This window comes from Aythya ferina (genome assembly GCF_964211825.1).
Source record: "Aythya ferina genome assembly, chromosome: 2".
Classification (NCBI taxonomy): domain Eukaryota; kingdom Metazoa; phylum Chordata; class Aves; order Anseriformes; family Anatidae; genus Aythya; species Aythya ferina.
The window spans coordinates 120,770,975-120,788,381 of record NC_140297.1 but is presented as its reverse complement, the minus strand read 5'-3'; the positions used below and the strand labels follow the sequence as shown (position 1 = coordinate 120,788,381).

General features: G+C 40.5%; 1 protein-coding gene across 4 annotated transcripts in view; it reads right to left on the bottom strand.

Annotated features, from left to right (window-relative positions):
* Positions 1-17,407, bottom strand: part of LYN (LYN proto-oncogene, Src family tyrosine kinase) — a 51,616-nt gene that overhangs the window by 1,605 nt on the left and 32,604 nt on the right. For all 4 annotated transcript variants that reach the window (XM_084507642.1, XM_084507640.1, XM_084507639.1 and 1 more), the window contains exons 9-12: positions 16,550-16,732; positions 15,546-15,622; positions 6,929-7,082; positions 4,711-4,842 (exon numbers count right to left, since the gene is read on the bottom strand). In XM_084507642.1, coding sequence (XP_084363768.1) covers positions 4,711-4,842; positions 6,929-7,082; positions 15,546-15,622; positions 16,550-16,732 — 546 coding nt within the window. The remainder of the gene's footprint in view (positions 1-4,710; positions 4,843-6,928; positions 7,083-15,545; positions 15,623-16,549; positions 16,733-17,407) is intronic.

The window sequence follows — 17,407 nt, the reverse complement described above, 5'->3', positions numbered from 1 at the left end:
CTTTAATAATAATAATAATAATAAAGGTTTCAATGAATAGATCTCTTAACTCCTTAAGAAACTATTTGACTTGATTCTGTTCCCCGGATCCCTCCTGTTTTTCCTGCTTTCAGAGGCGGTGAGATCCACAGCCAAAATCCCACCCTGGCCAACTGTGTCACTCTTCCCTCTTTGTCTCTGGCTGCAGAGCTTCAAACCTGCTTGTTCCACACCGATGGAGAGCAGCACGCCTGCTTCACCACACTGCTGGTGCCCCACGCCCACGCACCCTTCAGTGTAGTTACACACTCAGATTTTTCTCCTATATCAACTATTGCGCATCTGCTGCTGATTGCAAGATAGTGGACATCACTGACACTGTTACATGCAACAGGCAATTTCCTCTCCCTCTTGCTCATGCTATTCCTGTTGTGCAAAACCATCTCATCAGCTGAGATGAGCTTTGCTTTTTTTCCCCGTTGTTGCTCTCTTTCTGAGAAAAAGAACAGTAACAACCAGCAGCGCATCACGAGCCTCACGTGCCTCTCTCACGGACCAGCCCCAGACTGCACCCTCCTCTTTTTTTGATCTTCTTCTTTTCCTCTTTTATATCCTTGAGAGCTGGGTTCACAGAAGGGTTGCAACACCTGCTCTCAGAAGGCAGCCCTGCATGCGAGGTCAGCTATGCCAGGGCCAACAAGAAAACCACTTCCTACCCCAAAGCCTGCCTTGCAGCTCGCCCCTTCCTCTGCACATCTTACAAAACTCGATGGGCTAACTATGCCAGCTTTACCTTCTCCCAAGCCAGTCTCTAAGCTTTTTGTACCTCAGACAGGGCATGCAGGAAGCACCTGCGTTTCAGCCTGGACACTTGCCATCAGGGAGGACTTTATCTCTACCCAGAAGGGTATCCTGACCCCACAGCTGCTGGCTGCTCCTCTGAATAAGTTCCCCAAATGGTGCAGCTCTGCCTAAGACTACCGTGTGGTGTGTGTTGTTTTTTTTTAACCTCTGGGTAGGTGAATGTGTGACATGCAGTGCTCCGACCGACACCGAGGCTTGCAGCAGAGGTGCAGGTGTGCTGCTGCCCTGGGCACGCAGTGACCGTGCAGCTCCGCCACTGCAGAGCACCACACGCATTGCCGGAGCTCCGAGGCTATGATTTAAGCCACTTGGCGGCTAAGAACACATTTGAATCACAACCAAATGACAAATTAATTCAGTATTACTCCTTTGATTATTCAGGATGACTTGAATTAAGGGGATTTTCCTTAATACACATGGAAGTTCTGCCAATCACAATATGCACACCGTAAGACCAAGCCAATTTTTCCTCATTTAGAAGAGCAGGCACCACTACAACAGAACATAGTGGATCCTTGGATCCTCTTTCCCTTCATTTCAAAGGGAGAGGTTAATTCTAAGATCTGTGCAGGGTAGGATTAATTTCCCCAAATAATTTGACATTAACTATAGGACACTGCTCCAAATTCCCAAAGGCTGGAATTCCTTCAGTTCAAGCCTTTTGGCTTTAACCTCTAGAAAAACCATCAGCCATGAATTCTGGGTCTGAATCAGAGTGGTTACTTTGGGCCCATCTTTTGTATTTTCAAAATTTTGCTTTGGAAGGAGGAGTGAAGTTTTCCTAGCACTGCACATGCTATAGCAAAAGAGTATTTTGAAGGTAGCAGTGGAATAGGATGTTTTCACAGAAGAAGGAATTACTGCTATATAAAGTAAAGCCAAAATAAATATAGAAAGAAAGCCAATGAAGTATTTTTACAAGGAACAATGATCTGACTGTTTGGGTTTAAGTACTTTATAGGCTTGTGCTTAGATCTAGTGTCTTTAGGATTGTTACTGTATTCTGAATGCTGCACACTGTGTTTCAGCTAACTTGCAGAAAAAATATCTGTTAAATAACCATTTAAGTTCATAAGACCAAAATGAAGAGCCTTTTATCAGTATTGCATACTAGGTACAGCATCATGAACATCCTTATGTATTTAAAAAAAAAAAAACAAACACAGAGGTTTATCTGTCTACCCAACACATGATGTAGTACCCTCAGAATAGCTACTTGTTTAACTTCTCCACGTTATTTTTTTTCTTTCAGCTAGAGAGTCACCTGTTTCACCAAAACTATGTCCTAGTCAGTAAAAGACATCCCACATACATATTTGTTACACCTTATATGCTAGCAAAGGACTAACTCTAAAGATTTGGTACATGTGTTAATTTACACTGTGATACCTGTTAAGGTTCAAAGATAAAAGATTTCCTTATGTTACAGCCCGGGAAATGATGTAAGCACAGCAATGTGAAGGAAAAATCCCAGTGTACCGAAAGTGACACATGTTGTGAAGAACAGCTGATATAACTGGAATGCAAACATGGCTCGTTCCAATAAATTACATATTGTGTAATCACCTGGAAATTAGGTTTTTACAACCAATTCGACCTACTTGCCTACAGAATCAGACACTTGTTTCGTATTTCAGAGGTAGTTCCTGAAACTGTAGTCCCACTAATTGCTTTGAATTTCTCAGGAAGAGAAACAGCTGTTGGAATTTAGGAACAAAGATCACAGAAGTTCCAAGTTTCTTGGCTGGAAATGCTTCCTACCAAGCTGCCTGCCTAGATTTTCTTTGCTAGCATTAACTACTTGTCAGCTACAACTCAAACCGTTTTGTATGCAGCTTTATGCTGAAAGCTTACTAGATGCTGAAGCTGGTTAATACCTGAAAATAATATTTTGAAGTGTTCCCATTAGAACCGAAAAATCAATTTACTGTTTCTACTCCAGCGGCTGCTACTCACAACCTATCACTGGGCTATTCTTGCCACGCTGGGGTAATTTGCCCAAACCTGTCACATTTCTTCATGTGAAGTAAATTGGTCATCCACTTATTTTGCTGTCCTGCTGGTTCTCCAGTATCAGCTTTCTGCCTATTAGGCTACTTCAGTTTAGACTTTTATTTAAAATAGACATACATCCCTCTTGCAGTTGAATACAAACTATTACAAGCAGTATGCAGTATGTGTTTTATGGAGGTAAAGAGATAGCAGACTTAGCTGCAGAATTATGTATTGGTTGGGGTTTTGTATTTTTGTAGTGCTGGTTTCTGGGTGAGTTTGTAGGTCTGCTCGGGGAACGACAATTTTTGAGGCATCCAGAAATAACCTTGTGGGGCCACCTCAGCACGGACTAGTGTCTGGATGCACGGGCATGTGCTAATGGGAAATAAAGTCTTGCAACTGTGGGAAGAGCCATGAATTACCCTGCTGCTGACAGCTTCCATCTGATCTTTCCCTGGGGACCTGAGCAGCTTTTTTAGACTAAGACTGGGAGGACCAGCTACTCAGTCACATATTTTATAGCCCTTACCTAAAAAATGTTTAAACATTTAGCTATGCAAGCAGCCCTATCACCTCCTGAAGTTTAAGGGGGCTGCTCTTGAGCTTAAGTGCTTCCCTGGACTGGAGCCTTGAGGAGAGATAAGAACGTCTGCTTTGGCTCTGCCTCCTGCGCAGAAAGGTGATGTGTTCTTCCCTCATATAACATCAAGCTGGCTGCCATCAACCTTTCTCCGTCTGCTTGAGCCTCATGGGAAGTCTGGTCTCCTGTTCCCACAGGTGTTAAGCCTACTGTCACGGCAGGGTTTGGGACTCAGGTCACCCAGTTCTGTCTCTTTGACATCCCTGTTGTTTCAGGATGCAGTTTCAGCTGCTCATGAAGTGGTGGTGAAAATGGTTTCACCATTTAAACAGCAAGAGCTGCTGCACTGGAAGTGCTGGGAAAGCATTGCTTGAATATATAACAACTGCTCTCCCTTTCCTGCCTGTAAACTGCCAGATCCAAAGGCTTTATCTCAGGAGTTACTCCGTCTGTTAAATGGAGGTGAGCAGGCCAGGTGAATACAGCTGCACTTTCTCCATTCACCCACAAGATAAGAGAATTTAGGTTAATTTTCCACAACCTCAGCAAGCTTATGTGAATGCACCCTGCTGCCCTGAGTTAATCAGCTATGCCCGAGACGTGACGGTTTTATACACACAAATATCTTTTATACGAGCTATTTCTATGCATTGGAAACATCACTATATATTTTGTCTAACAAAAAGAAAAAGGAAACATGAAGCACATCACCATTTCACAGCTACCTTTATAGCCACTATTGATGTACTCCCCTGCGGTCTCGTATCTGAACCATGGGAACAAAGAGAAACTATGCCAAGTGGTACAGCAGCACTGCTTTAGGCTCTGTTTCTTGTTTGTTCAGATTAGCTCATGACGACAAAGTATTAGTGCCTGCTTGCTTGTGAAAACACACTTTAGTACTTTCACATATTATGGTATTAAAAAAAAGAAGCCAGTAGCTTACACAGTACCGTTAAAACTTGTACTGTGTCCTCCCCATGACAGTGCTTTAGCCTGTGAAGTGGAGATCTCTGGCAATTACAACTATTCAGCTGTAAATTCTTTTAAATATATAAAAATGAGTCCTCATTCATGGTGCTGGTAGTCCATTCACTAAAATTTATCCCCACGAGGCACATGGCTTACACATAGGGTGATGGTAGCTTTTCAAACACTACCATTACCTGCAAGACATTTCCCAAATCACCGGTGTTGCTACTGTCAGATGCCAGCTCTTTCCCTGGGTAATTTCTTTGCCTTTTAACACTGCAGCATAAATACAGAGCAATGGTATAATCATGTGTCCATACCTGGATAAGGAATCTTTCCATATGTGACGATTTCATACAGGAGAATCCCAAATGACCACACGTCAGACTTAATAGTGAAAGACCCATAGTTAATTGCCTCCGGTGCTGTCCATTTAATAGGGAATTTTGCACCTAAAAGACAAAACAGTCTCAGTCAGTCAAAGGCAAATTTAAACACTGTATCAGGCCACTGGAAGGATTTAAGAGACTTGTCTATGGTACTCCTAGAACAGCAAAGTTACCAGCAACTCCTTCTATCCAGGAATTACCAGAAGAGAAGTGCTGGAAGACACATGTTGCCATGCTGCACGTCCTGCATTAAAGGTGCAAATGAAATGCCGAAAGTTACATAGCACCATAGCCTCTCGGGTATTGTGATCTTTTGCTAAAATGGCAGTAAACATTTTACCTTCTACCAGTGGTCAGGGAAAAATCCTACAAATCCTGTTTATTGGGCTTTAACCTGGAAGGAGCTCAGCACCACATTCACTTCCCCCAACCCCGAGCAGGATGGGGGAGAGAATCAGGGTGAAATTAAAAAAAAAATCCCAGCCAGACCATGAGCAGCACAACTCCCCCCTTTTTATCATTCCTTATGATGCCCCATGGCATGGGACATCCCTTTTGCCAGCCTGGGCTAGCTGCCCTGGCTGTGTTCCCTCCCAGCTCATGGTGCACCCCCAGCCTCCTTGCTGGCAGGGCAGCACCAGGAGCTGGAAAGACCTTGGTTCTGTGTAAGCACTGCTCTGAAACAGCTAAGACATCAGTGTGTTATCAGCATTATTCTCATCCTAAATCCAAAACACAGCATCACGCCAGCTACCAGGAAGAAAATTATCTCTATGCCAGCTGAAACCAGGAAACCATCATCTGGAACTTCACAAGACTTAGCTAACTTCTACCATTTTAAAGAAAGTCCATCTAACTTCAACATGCACTTTAACGTACGCCACACTCAGTTATGTTTAAACAGCCATAGATGCAAAAGGAGTAGCAAGTCATATATTAATATATGTCTTTCATGTCTAAATAACTGATTCCAAAAAAATCCCATATAAATGCAAACTCCATCTAGTTAGGAAAGAAGCAGCCATTGCTGGGGAATATTACTTTAGCTCTTCAGGCAAAGAAGAGTAATGCAAACAGATCCTGGTTATGCCCTTTCTACCCTGCTCGGTCATGCTGGCACAAAATACCGGGTAAGCTAGATAACTACTGAATGCCAGGAAACTGATCAAAGAAACCCAGCATAAGGAATTTATTGCATGAAAGGATCGTTTAATCAATACACAATGTCCAGAGCTGGCTAAAAAAACACAGGTATGGGTTCTGTTCCTCTGAAAGCTGCTTAATCATGCCCTTCCCTCTGAGCTCCCATTGAATTAGTCACTGGTTACCTAGTGACTTCTGAGTAGCCCTTTAATCGTCTCCCTTTAATCTCAACTGAACAACGCATTGTTCTCTTTCTTCCGCATACCTTGGTTCTTAAACTCTCATCCTACATTACCACAGTTTCCACCCAGCCAGTGTGAAAACATGAGGTAGTGTCCTTAAAACGAGAGCAGGACAGCCAGCCAACAGGCACGCTCAGAGAAGCTTTAGGGCATTTACTCTAATGCAGTTTGTGCATGGGAACATTAAAAAAAAACACAGAACTTTTCACTACAGCTAATAGACTACGCCCTTCTTAAAACAACCTGTGACGATATTAGCAAAACACATATGGCAAAATACAGACAAATCTTTAATAGCATGCTTTCCTCTCTCACCAGTCCTGCCCCTGCTGCAGCATTACCTCCTGGCCGTGTGCTGAACAGGGGACAAAAAAGGAGGCAGCCTTTGAGCGTCCCTATGCACAGGAGTGATGCTGCCGACCACACAAATCAATGCTGCAGCTCCTAAAGCAGCTCCAAAAGATAACCAGTTTTGCAAAAGTTTCCCCCAAAAACTACAACTACCAGGGCTGCTTCCTTTCTGTAAGGGAAGGAAGGTGCATGTGGCACTTAGGATGTGAACAGAAAATAATTTTCATAATTTCTCAGCATTTAATTCAGTGGGATGGAAGCTGCGGGTCATTTTAAAAGTTGTTGGCATTAGAATGCTAGTTAGTTTTTATGGCATTTTCTGTCCTTGGTGATCATATTAATTTTAAATACAGCCTCAATGCCTCCCAGAGACTGAATTTTTAAAGACAAAACAAAACAACAAAAGAACATACCTTCTCTTGCTGTATATTCATTGTCTTCAATAACTCTAGCTAGTCCAAAATCAGCAATTTTGCACATCAGTAAGTCCGAAACCAGAACATTAGCTGCTCTCAAGTCTCGATGGATGTAATTTTTCCTTTCTATGTATGCCATTCCTTCTGCAATCTGTAACAAACGAAACAACTGTTTTGGTATTTCAGCACAATACAATGCCATCGGCAGGCCAGGCCTCTCTGTTCTTTCAATGTACCAGCAAAGTCATGTTCACTGATTCATTAACAGCAACTTTGGAGCATTTTGTATGTGGAAATTAGGAGAGGTTGACTGCCATGCAAAACTTACATGTAGATCCAGTCCTGCAAAACGGTACTTACAGTGGCAGCTTCAAAAGAATAGTTTGGATGAATAACAGCCAGTAGGATAAGATACCCAAATCAAAAATTTAAATGAAATGTTCATAAGGTTTCTACTACAATATTCTCTTTCCTAATTTACTAACCAATTTATTTTTAAAATAATAAGAAAATGGAAGAAATTAGTAAGTTAAATGAGAGACATGTTCTTTTAAGTTTCATTAAGCAACAATGCAGAAAGTTTTTTAAAAGAAAAGGAGACAAAACAAAAGCAAACAAGCAAACAAACAAAAAACCCACCAGCTTTCTAATTACCTGAAATTGCCTGGGAAATTACTAAGACAGGTCAAATAACTTTATGTACGTTTTCACCTCCGACAACATCTACCTGCTCATACATGAGGAGCATTTGGCAACATCAAGTAGTCAGATACTATCACAAGTAAATTTAACTCGCATTTCAGCAACCAAAATTAATTTCCAAATCAAATTGAAGGTGATTAATGCTCTCAAAATACACACTGGGGATGATTACCTCAGCATTTGTCCAGACTGCCCTATTTCCCACCCAAAGAAAAACATACTACTTTTCAAAAAAAAAAAAAATAGTTTCTCAACTCAGAGCAGTAAAAATTTTGTGTCATTAGTATGCTATCCAGAAGTTTAATAGGAGCTAGGAAAAAAATAACACCAGACCAGTGCTTGGGAGCTGTCAGTATTTCTTTTCCCTGTGAGATTGCTGGTGCCATTTCCATTTAAGTCCCACAGGCTAACTGTGCCAGAGACACTACTCCAGAATTTCTGCAGGTGACGTGTCTTTGCCATGCACATTATTTGGGGAACACAAGCTCCCAGATTTGTCAATGAAGCAGCAGTGAAACGTAAGGGCCCTTTTCACCCCAGTTCCTACCACACTCATACACGAGCTCTTTCCCCTACGTGTCAGGAGAAGACGAGCACACGGATACCTTCCTCATGCCAGAGCTGCACATTTCAGCTGTGCAGTAAAGCAGACAGGAGCAACTGACAAAACTTTAAGAAAACATTCACACCACTTCTGCTTATCCATTTTTAAAAAGTCCCCGAGGGATACACCACACGCACGCAGCACTGCCCCTTACAGCAGTGAAACCCCGTTACCTTCGTTCCTCTTTTGTTGTTCAGGCAGTGGAACACACAGCCACTTTCCCTCCCACCTCCTGCCACTGAAAAACTCTTCTTACAAACCAATATATTGCCACTTCTTCAGGGCAGTCTTAAATTTCACTTACACAACACAAGGGGGTTCTCACACTAAACAAGAAAGAAAATCTGTGATGATGAAGAAAGTGAAGAACTTCTGCATTTCATATTTTCTAGAAATAAGTAAAAGGTATTTTAAATAATGAAGGAAGCAGCTACTAGTGAATAGTCACCACAGAGAGTCTTACTAGAAGCTTAAAGGCTACTCACAAAATAGAAGGGTAGCATTTAAATCTCTCCTCCACATGTGATGATTTGGGTTTGGGGAAGAAGGAGAACTGAAAGCGAAAGTTTTGCTCTAAGATCAATGCTGAAGTGGGACTGGCCAGCTTGGCAGATGCGACTGAAACGCAGACAGGTGCACTAATGCCACTGTGAAAACGCAGCAACAATCAAGAAGTAATCAACTTTCCTCTTACTTCCCTGCACGGATCCAACATTTGGACTAACTGCTGGCTGGTGAATGACAAACCATTTCATGGAAGAGAAGTTTGTGGCAGTGATTCTCAGTTTCCAAGCCCAGCCAAGCAAAGCCATTGGAAAGACCTTTCTATTTCCTGTTCTTTGTGCCAGATCCACTGAACTTATCATCTGTTAGTCACAAACTAAGAATGTGACAGCAAACAATTCACTATGTTTTCAGCAAATACAAATTACGTTTCCATGCAATTCCAGGGCAATGGTTTTGACCGTATTGAATCAGAGAAATTCAAAGAAGCCGTGTATGTACAAAGATTTGGGCATGCAAAAAAATTCCCAAAAATGAGTGGGCAAGGAATTCTGATTAACAGGAGGGGAAACACAGAAAATCAACAACCAAATTCATATATCCAGTTCATGTTAAGCCCTTGTGATCAACAAACAAACAAAAAAAATAAAGGAAAGAAAAAAAAAAACACACCCCAAAAAAACCCACAACAAAACAACCCACACAAAAGGATTTTTTGATGAAGGAAATGTGTGCCAGAGCCCATGCGATAACTCTTTCTGATAATTGTTGGGTTTTCACTGCCAAACGGTATGTTACATGTAAAGAAATCCACAGGAACAAAAGAAAAAGAAAGCACTCTTTCCCTTTCTTTTAATGATCATTTGTACCTGTCAAGGCTATTTGGTGACATGCTAGTCAGAAGCAGGAAAGGAAAGATTATTTGGGCTCGCAGGATGGTTTTCGTGGCCTTTAAGAAAGGATCCTGCCTACACTGCACTGCTGCTACTCAAAAAGAAACCGGTTTTCTCATAACCTGTAATGAACTACTGGCATGCTTCTAGAATTACCTAAGCTAAATTATTTGACAATAACAATAATAGAAAGCAATCACTAAGTAGTAGGAATTATGTACACAATGTAAGAATGACAAGTAACCAACTAACTCCTGGAAGGAATAAATCAGCCCGTAAGACAGCCTCCAGACTGTAAATCTTCAGCTGAAAGTCAGACGATAAATAAATGACTCGGAGCCAACGTTTTGCATACGGCTCTGTCACTGACATGGTGATTTCAGCTAGCTGTGCTTTTTTCTCTCAGTTTCTGTTCTTTCTGCCTGTAAAGCATGGTGATTACTTATCTTTCCAGAATGCTTGTGGGTCATCTCACAAACAATAAAACTCTTTCAAAATATTTGAAGAAAATGGTAGGAAAAGCAGGGAGCAAGCAATGACGCTAAAAGAAGCATTACATGTGTTCTGCCCAGTCCTTCACATCTTCTGAAGGGAGAGGGGAGAACCTAATAAACCACCACCTCAGGAGAGGAGACTCTGCTCTCACAGCAAAGCTACACTTTCTGAAAATGAAAACCACTTGGTCACAACTCTGAGGCTGCATTGATGAAATGCCACAGCTGAAGCTAAACAGCACATACAGAGATGGGCAGTTATGTTCTCTTTTTTTTTTTTTTTTTTTTTTTTTTTTCCCAAAGTGTGAAGCTCTGCCAATCATTTTATTTTAAATTTTTCCCTACAAAACTGAAGAACTTCTGGATTCCTTCACAGCTCAGCTTTTCAATTGAAAGACATGTTTCATTTCAACTTTCATTCCAAGGCCTGTGATTCATTTTTGCAAGAGTTACTTCAAACGAGACATGTTTTACATATTGTTTGCAATGCTGTTTATTAATGCAGAGAGAGGATTGCAGTAACATCTGTAACAGATTCCACTTGTGCATTTGTAAGCCGTGTGTAAAAATGTGGAATACTAAAAAGGCCAGATGGGCTTGTTCGGGGTTAACCTGATAGGATGTTTTTATATCATGCTGAGAATACATGATATCAAGTTGAGAACGAAAACTGGGTGATGGGGATCATGAAACAGATGGGAATGAAAATGAAACATAATGAAAGAATGGCAATATGAAGACTTCTGTTTTTCCTAGGAAAGTAAACTTTAAACAACTTGGAGAGTTGGCAGGTGCAACCTTATGGGAAAACAGTTTCAGGAACAACCATGCCAGCAAGGAAACAACAATTACAAGTGCAAGGGCAAACCACAAGGAAGTGCTCAACAAGAAAAGGTTGGCCAAGTTTTACATGGCCTGAAACCCCTGAAAATGATACAGTCAAATTATAAATTGTAAAAGAATACCCAAATGTGACAAAAATCAGAAGAACTCACCCACAAAACATTCTGCAAATAGAAAGTGTAAGCAGGGAAACATTCTAGAGGTGCATTTATAACAAGATGTGCAACAAAAATATTTACATTAAACAGATGGGGAAGGCTACATGCAAATGACACAGATAAGTTTTTAAATGCCTGCTTTTGCTTCAGTCTTCACTAAAAGCATCAAGGATGCACGCATGGCTGGCATGAATAACAAAGGGATAAGAACTCAGGGTGTAAAAAGGAAACTGGGCTAGAACAGTTTTGAAGGATATGAGTGTTTATGAAACACCTGAACACTGTCAGTAAATCCAAAGTCACAGAGCCTCTACTCACCTGTAAAACAGGGAAGTAAAATACGGACAAAGAATAAATAAATTAAAGTGATGAATCAGTATTCAAGGTTGCACCTAGTTTGTATTTGGTTACAAATTAAATCAATTCTGGGGGGAAAAAGAAAAAGAAGAAGAAAAAAAAAAGAAAAAAAAAAAGAAAAAAAGAAAAAAATAGATATGACCTATGATGTTATGATGCCCAAAAGACTAAGAAACACAATGCTAAATCATCCCCACTCTCCAGCCCTATTTCATCTATAATTTTTAAACCAAAATAATCTAGAAACAGTTACTTTGGGGATCATTTAGGTATTTTTAAAAGGCTTTCCTTTGCATGGACAGATGGGGCTTTTTTGTCCGTTCAGGATCTGTACATGTGAAAGCTACAGGTGAAAATGCACCCCATAGATGCCAGGGATTTGTGAATAAAGACGGCTTCAATGATCCCTCTGAATTGCTGTTGCCACCTGCTACACAAGTGATTCTCACTCCCCAGGGCTGCTCTACCACTGAGGCTGCATCTGAGGGCTCAGCAGTGAGCAGGACATCCTGGCCACATCCCTTTTCCTTTGCTGGGCTGGGCGGAGGGTGGCCACAGAGCTGCTCTCACTGCAACCCAGCCCAGACCTGTGGCCCTGTGGGAAGCTCCTGCTAAAGCAGGTGAAGCAGCCTATGTAAGCCAGAGTACATAGGAAATCAGTGAAAAGCAGCTATAGTGTGAGGGACTATCCTGATGAGGTTTAAGAAGAGGAAGTAATGTAGCATCTGCTGAGGTTCACACTGCTTTAAATTTGGTAATTCCCAGTTCTTAGGGAAGAGTGTCAGAAAAAACAGCCTGCGGTTTTGGAAGGTTTAAGCAAACACATGCTATTGACCTGGATAAGACTTTATTTGGTCTAGGGTTAACCAAAACCAGATTCCTTTCAATGATGGCCAGACATGTAATAAAATAAAACACACTTGAAGAATCTGAAAAAAGAATTCGTCCTCACATCATTAGGGTAAGCGCCTATGAAGAGGGTATAGACCCTCTGAATCTGAAAACTGTTGAGAAACAGAAACATTTTAATTCTTCAAATGATAATTAATGTAATACCTATTTTCCATTTGCAGCAGAGTTTATCCTAAAGGTGGGTCAGGAAAGGCTGCAAAAATGTACTCCACTTTCTCCAGTCAAACAGCTAGGTAGGTAAAGTAGACCCACATGGGAAAAAAAAGAGTAATTATGTACTGGAATACTAGAGAGAATCATTATTATTATTTCAATATTATTATTAGTCTAATGGCATTGTAGCCTTAAAAGGCAGAAAGAAGAGGATAAGAGTTGCTAACAAAGTTGTAGGTCATAGAAGGATTAATGGAAGTATCAGTGCTGCATGGAAAAGACTGTTTTTGTGATACAACTGACCAGTTTGAAAAGTATGACATGAGTATGTTCATTAATAATCGATATAATTTTCCTAAACACAGCCATTATGCACGTGTATGCTAAGCAGCAGATAACAGATTCGCATAAGAAGTAGGAAGAGTTTATACATGCAAAAAGTTCACTGAATTTGCATCATACATTCTTAGTTGACCTCATAAAAGCCTGAGTTCAATAACTAGAAACAAAGAATTGGAAGCTCTTTGGGTAAATTAGCTGTGGGGCAAGACAGGAAACAACTACTAAGATCCAGTTTGCCAGTCACCCTGGTGATGCAACAGCCAGGCTACTGCCTGTAAATGACAGAGGGGAATACGAGCAGCCTGCATGCTGAGTGTTTTGGTCTGCTGCCTTAGCAAGATCTGGCAGCAGAGGTTGTGGACAAAGCAATGAAATTCGCTCACGCCCAAGCCTGTAACTGGGAACCGACAGCCAACAGCACCTTTGCATTTCCTCAGCCTGCTTGCTGAGCTGAGAAGCAGAAGTACCAGGAACTGCTCGTAAGTTGTGTCAGCTCGTGACTGCCAGACCAAGGAAGTTACAGGACCAGACGGTGAGGGTGCTGGGCTACTTAACACTTACCAAGTCGTGGTCTCATAGGCTCTACATAGAGGGAAACAGGCTCAGATGTTGGTTGCTCTGTGTACCTGACTTTGTTCCTGGCATATATTGAAAATTCACAATTCTGCTGAATTCTACAGGGGATGCCTCCAGTCTATTTTGTATTAAAGCAGGCAGTACGTGCTGAAGATATGTTTGCAAAACTCAGCTTCTTTTAAAACACTCTCATTACAGAGACTGCTAGCATTCATCTCTAGTGGCCAAAATTATCTTTGCCAGAGCATAACCAACCCTAGATTTCCCTAGCCCCTACTCATACACACTAATTAAAACACAAAAGAGAAACCTCAGCTCTTCCAGAGGGCAGATTGTTTGAGAAACAGAGCTGGATTGCCTTCCTAGCAAGCATTTTCTTGCCATGTTTTTCAAAGACCTAATTTCATAAACTGGGACTGCTACTACAGCAAAATACAGAAATTAAAAAAACCAAACAAACAGAAATTAAAAAAAAAAAAAAACAAAAAACTGAGTCCACAGCTATACACTGAAGTCACCAGCAGACTTAGGTCCACCTAAATCCTCCTCCATTGCTGTTAACAACAGCAACTGATGCGTGCAGATGCTCAGATAACAAAACAGCAGAATCAGTACAGCAGAGTAGTAGTATATTCAATTACTTGCTAAAAAATGCTGTCTTTTTACAAGATGTTTATTTCACCCATGGGAGCACTCCTAACTTTTTTTTTTTTCCAAAATCAGAATATTTTATCCCTTGTAAATACAGGTTTCTTTCAAGACTGTTCAAGGCAAAGACTTCATGAATTCAGAGAGTGAAGCACTGAGTAGCCATCTGGCAATGCAAATGCCAGCTCACAGCAGTCTTTAATAGTGAAAAAATCAACTCCATAAGCGGGTTCATGTTTAAGGGCATTACATTTTTCAGCTATCTGTTAGTCACACAGCCACAGCCTCCCCTCCCTTTCTCTCACTCCCAGTCCTTCCCTATCAGACAAGGCCAAAGGTGACAAAGGCCATTTCTCTACATAAAAAGGCAATGTATTAAGTGGAAACACTTCCTGACCGTTTTCATGCCGCTGAGTCACAAGTCCATTGCTAATGTATTGTTCTGCAATGGGTAAAGTTTCAGAACTTTTTGTTGCAACATAATTATTGTGTGGACACATGCATGCAGGCACGCCAGCTGTGCAGCGTGGCTGTGAGCAGCTCAGCCTTGGGAAACATCACAGGCATACAAGGGGAAAAAAGAAGACAATCCTCAGCTACCATTCGTTCCGTTTTCAGTCTTCCTGAGAAGCTTGGATAGGCAGGTAAACTGCCTTACCAGAACAGTGTGATTAAAAAGACATGCAGAGCTCACCACTGCATCAACCAAGGCCAAAAAAAAAAATATTCCTGATCTTATTTTAGTTCACTGTGAGTTTTCTCCCTGGACATTTATAGTGTATAACTGTCAGAGGCAGAAAAGGTGCACTATAGGCACCTTTGATACAGACCTTGACATGCAAATCACTTTGGGGTTTCTCTCTAAATTTTTTCTTATGATGTGGAATAACTTGTATATTTTGAGACTATCTCCATGATTTCACAACCAATGATATTTCATAAGAAATATTGATTAGATTTTATTTACTTCACAGTAATTTACGCATGAATTTGAAACTAACATTACTCTGTGGAAGTTAACATAGAAGTTTGACTAATTGATCTAACCTAGGAAATTAAGACGACACCACCAATGAATGCTACTTGGAGGTATCTCATAAGCACTCACTCTACAGAACTTGTACACTTTAACCTCACTTCTGTTGGAAATGAAAACAGCCTTTCCACAAAGGAAAGTGACTGTGTACCACCGCCATCTAAGTAGATCACCAGCAGTATCGAAGAGGGAGGCCTAATTTCACAAGTTCCCTTTGAAACACTTTGTTCCTCTATTCCCTCCTTTCAAGTAACCATATTTCCTCAGACCAAAACATTTGAAAACTAAATTCTCCTTTAATGCAACAAAGTTTAGGATAGTTTCCCATTCTGAGTTTCAGACCTGGAGAGAAATAGAACCCCTTAATTTTGAGCATATTTCTTATAACTTACCTGAGCAGAGAAGTCAATTAGCTTTGGAAGCAATAATTTACTTCCTTCATCACTCTTCAGAAAATCCAGCAAACTTCCTGTTACAACAGAGAAAGATTAAGTCAGTGTAGCTTATTTTCAGAATAAAGTTCCCACTAGGTCCCCGATTTTCTGAGTCATGGAAGTTTTGCAGTGAATGGTTTTCATGTATTTTCAAGCCCATCTCTTTACACGACAAAATAAGAGTAACATTCAAGTCAGCATGGCAAGTATCCAAGTTTTGCAATTTCCCTGGGTGTAGAAAACTCACATCAGAGCATACCTTAGTTCAGTGGTGCTGAATTGGATAATTACCCTAATCTACAGGCTAGTGGGAAAGTTCTCTAGGAGAATCTCACTCATTAATTCTTTCAAGGTGGTAAAGAATAAATTGCTGAATGGTAGCTAGTGTTTATGAAGTCATCAGCAGAACTGCTTGAAAACAGAACAAAACAAACAAAAACCCTACTAAGACAATCTGAGAAGGAAACCTCACTTATTTTTTGTAGTGATAATCTATTACAGTTTGTCCCTTTCTAGTATTGCAGCAATCTTTTCAGGAACACTCATCACTCCCCTTATTAAACAAGTATTTATCAATTCAAGAGCTATATAAGACAATTTCTAAGGTTTTAATTATTGTCTTGTTATGACACCAAAGTTAAGTATTAGAACCCAAAGGAACCAGAGCTATTTTGAGGGTTATGCTCTGCACCTTAAATAATTTTAAAAAGTTACATTTAAGAAATCTGTTAAAAAAAAAAAAAAGGTTATTTCAAAAATGCAATTATGAATCAGAAAATCAAGCCCTTACGCCTCCTCTAAGCTTCCTCACTTTATATCAGAGCATACAAAAGAAAAATGTTAAAATCCCAAGTTTTCCTTTTCTGCCGCTTCCTTTTTAAAGGATGGGCACTGACTAATGAATGATTAATAAACACAAGTGTTTACTAAAACCCCACTTGCAGATCCTCTGTCATTCTCACCTTTTGCCATGAATTCTGTTATAATATAAATAGGTTCTTCTTTGGTCACTACAGCATAAAGCCTAACTAGCTTGTCATGCTGAAGTGTTTTCATGAGGTTGGCTTCCTCCAGAAAGGCTTGCACAGACATCGTTCCCGGCTTCAGAGTCTTGACGGCCACTTTTGTACTGTTATGATAATAACCTAAAAGGAGGAAATACGTTCAGTGCACTTGCAGTCACCCTGCACCACGCAGCACCCTGACTAGCAGGAACCCATAAAGCTGGTGAGGTTAGATTCCGTTAACAGCTAGGCCCCTGACAACAAGCAATCACATGTAGCACAAATATTGACGTTAAAATTCCTTTATGTTTTGCCAGTGATACACTGCAGTCAATTATAATCAATTTTCTACTTTTTATGAATGGTTTATTTGAAAAAATAAAGAAAGCAAGCTTTCATTTATAAGTAGGCCATGAGAAAATACTAAAACAGTCAAGAGGTGTTTTAACAAACATCCACATAAACTGTCTCAAAATCTAAGAGAGCCAATGGATTGCGGAGCGTCTTTAAATGGTATGGTTAGAACCATTTTATGCATACCAGTCTCATGCTTATAATCTTTTCTTTAACCCCCAGTACTCAAAATGGAACTCTTCAGAAAAGTGCAACCAAATGAGCATTCTCGTGACCATCAGAGATATGCTGGCAGGACTGCAATCCTGCAGTGTTCAGAGCAAGATTTAAAACACGATAAATCCTTTCCACATAGCACATGCCAAGCGTAGAATGAATCATGGCTGTTTCATTTCTCTGTTTATCAAACCTTGTAATGTAATACTCTGACTACATAAAATGCAATTATCAGTATATAAAGGT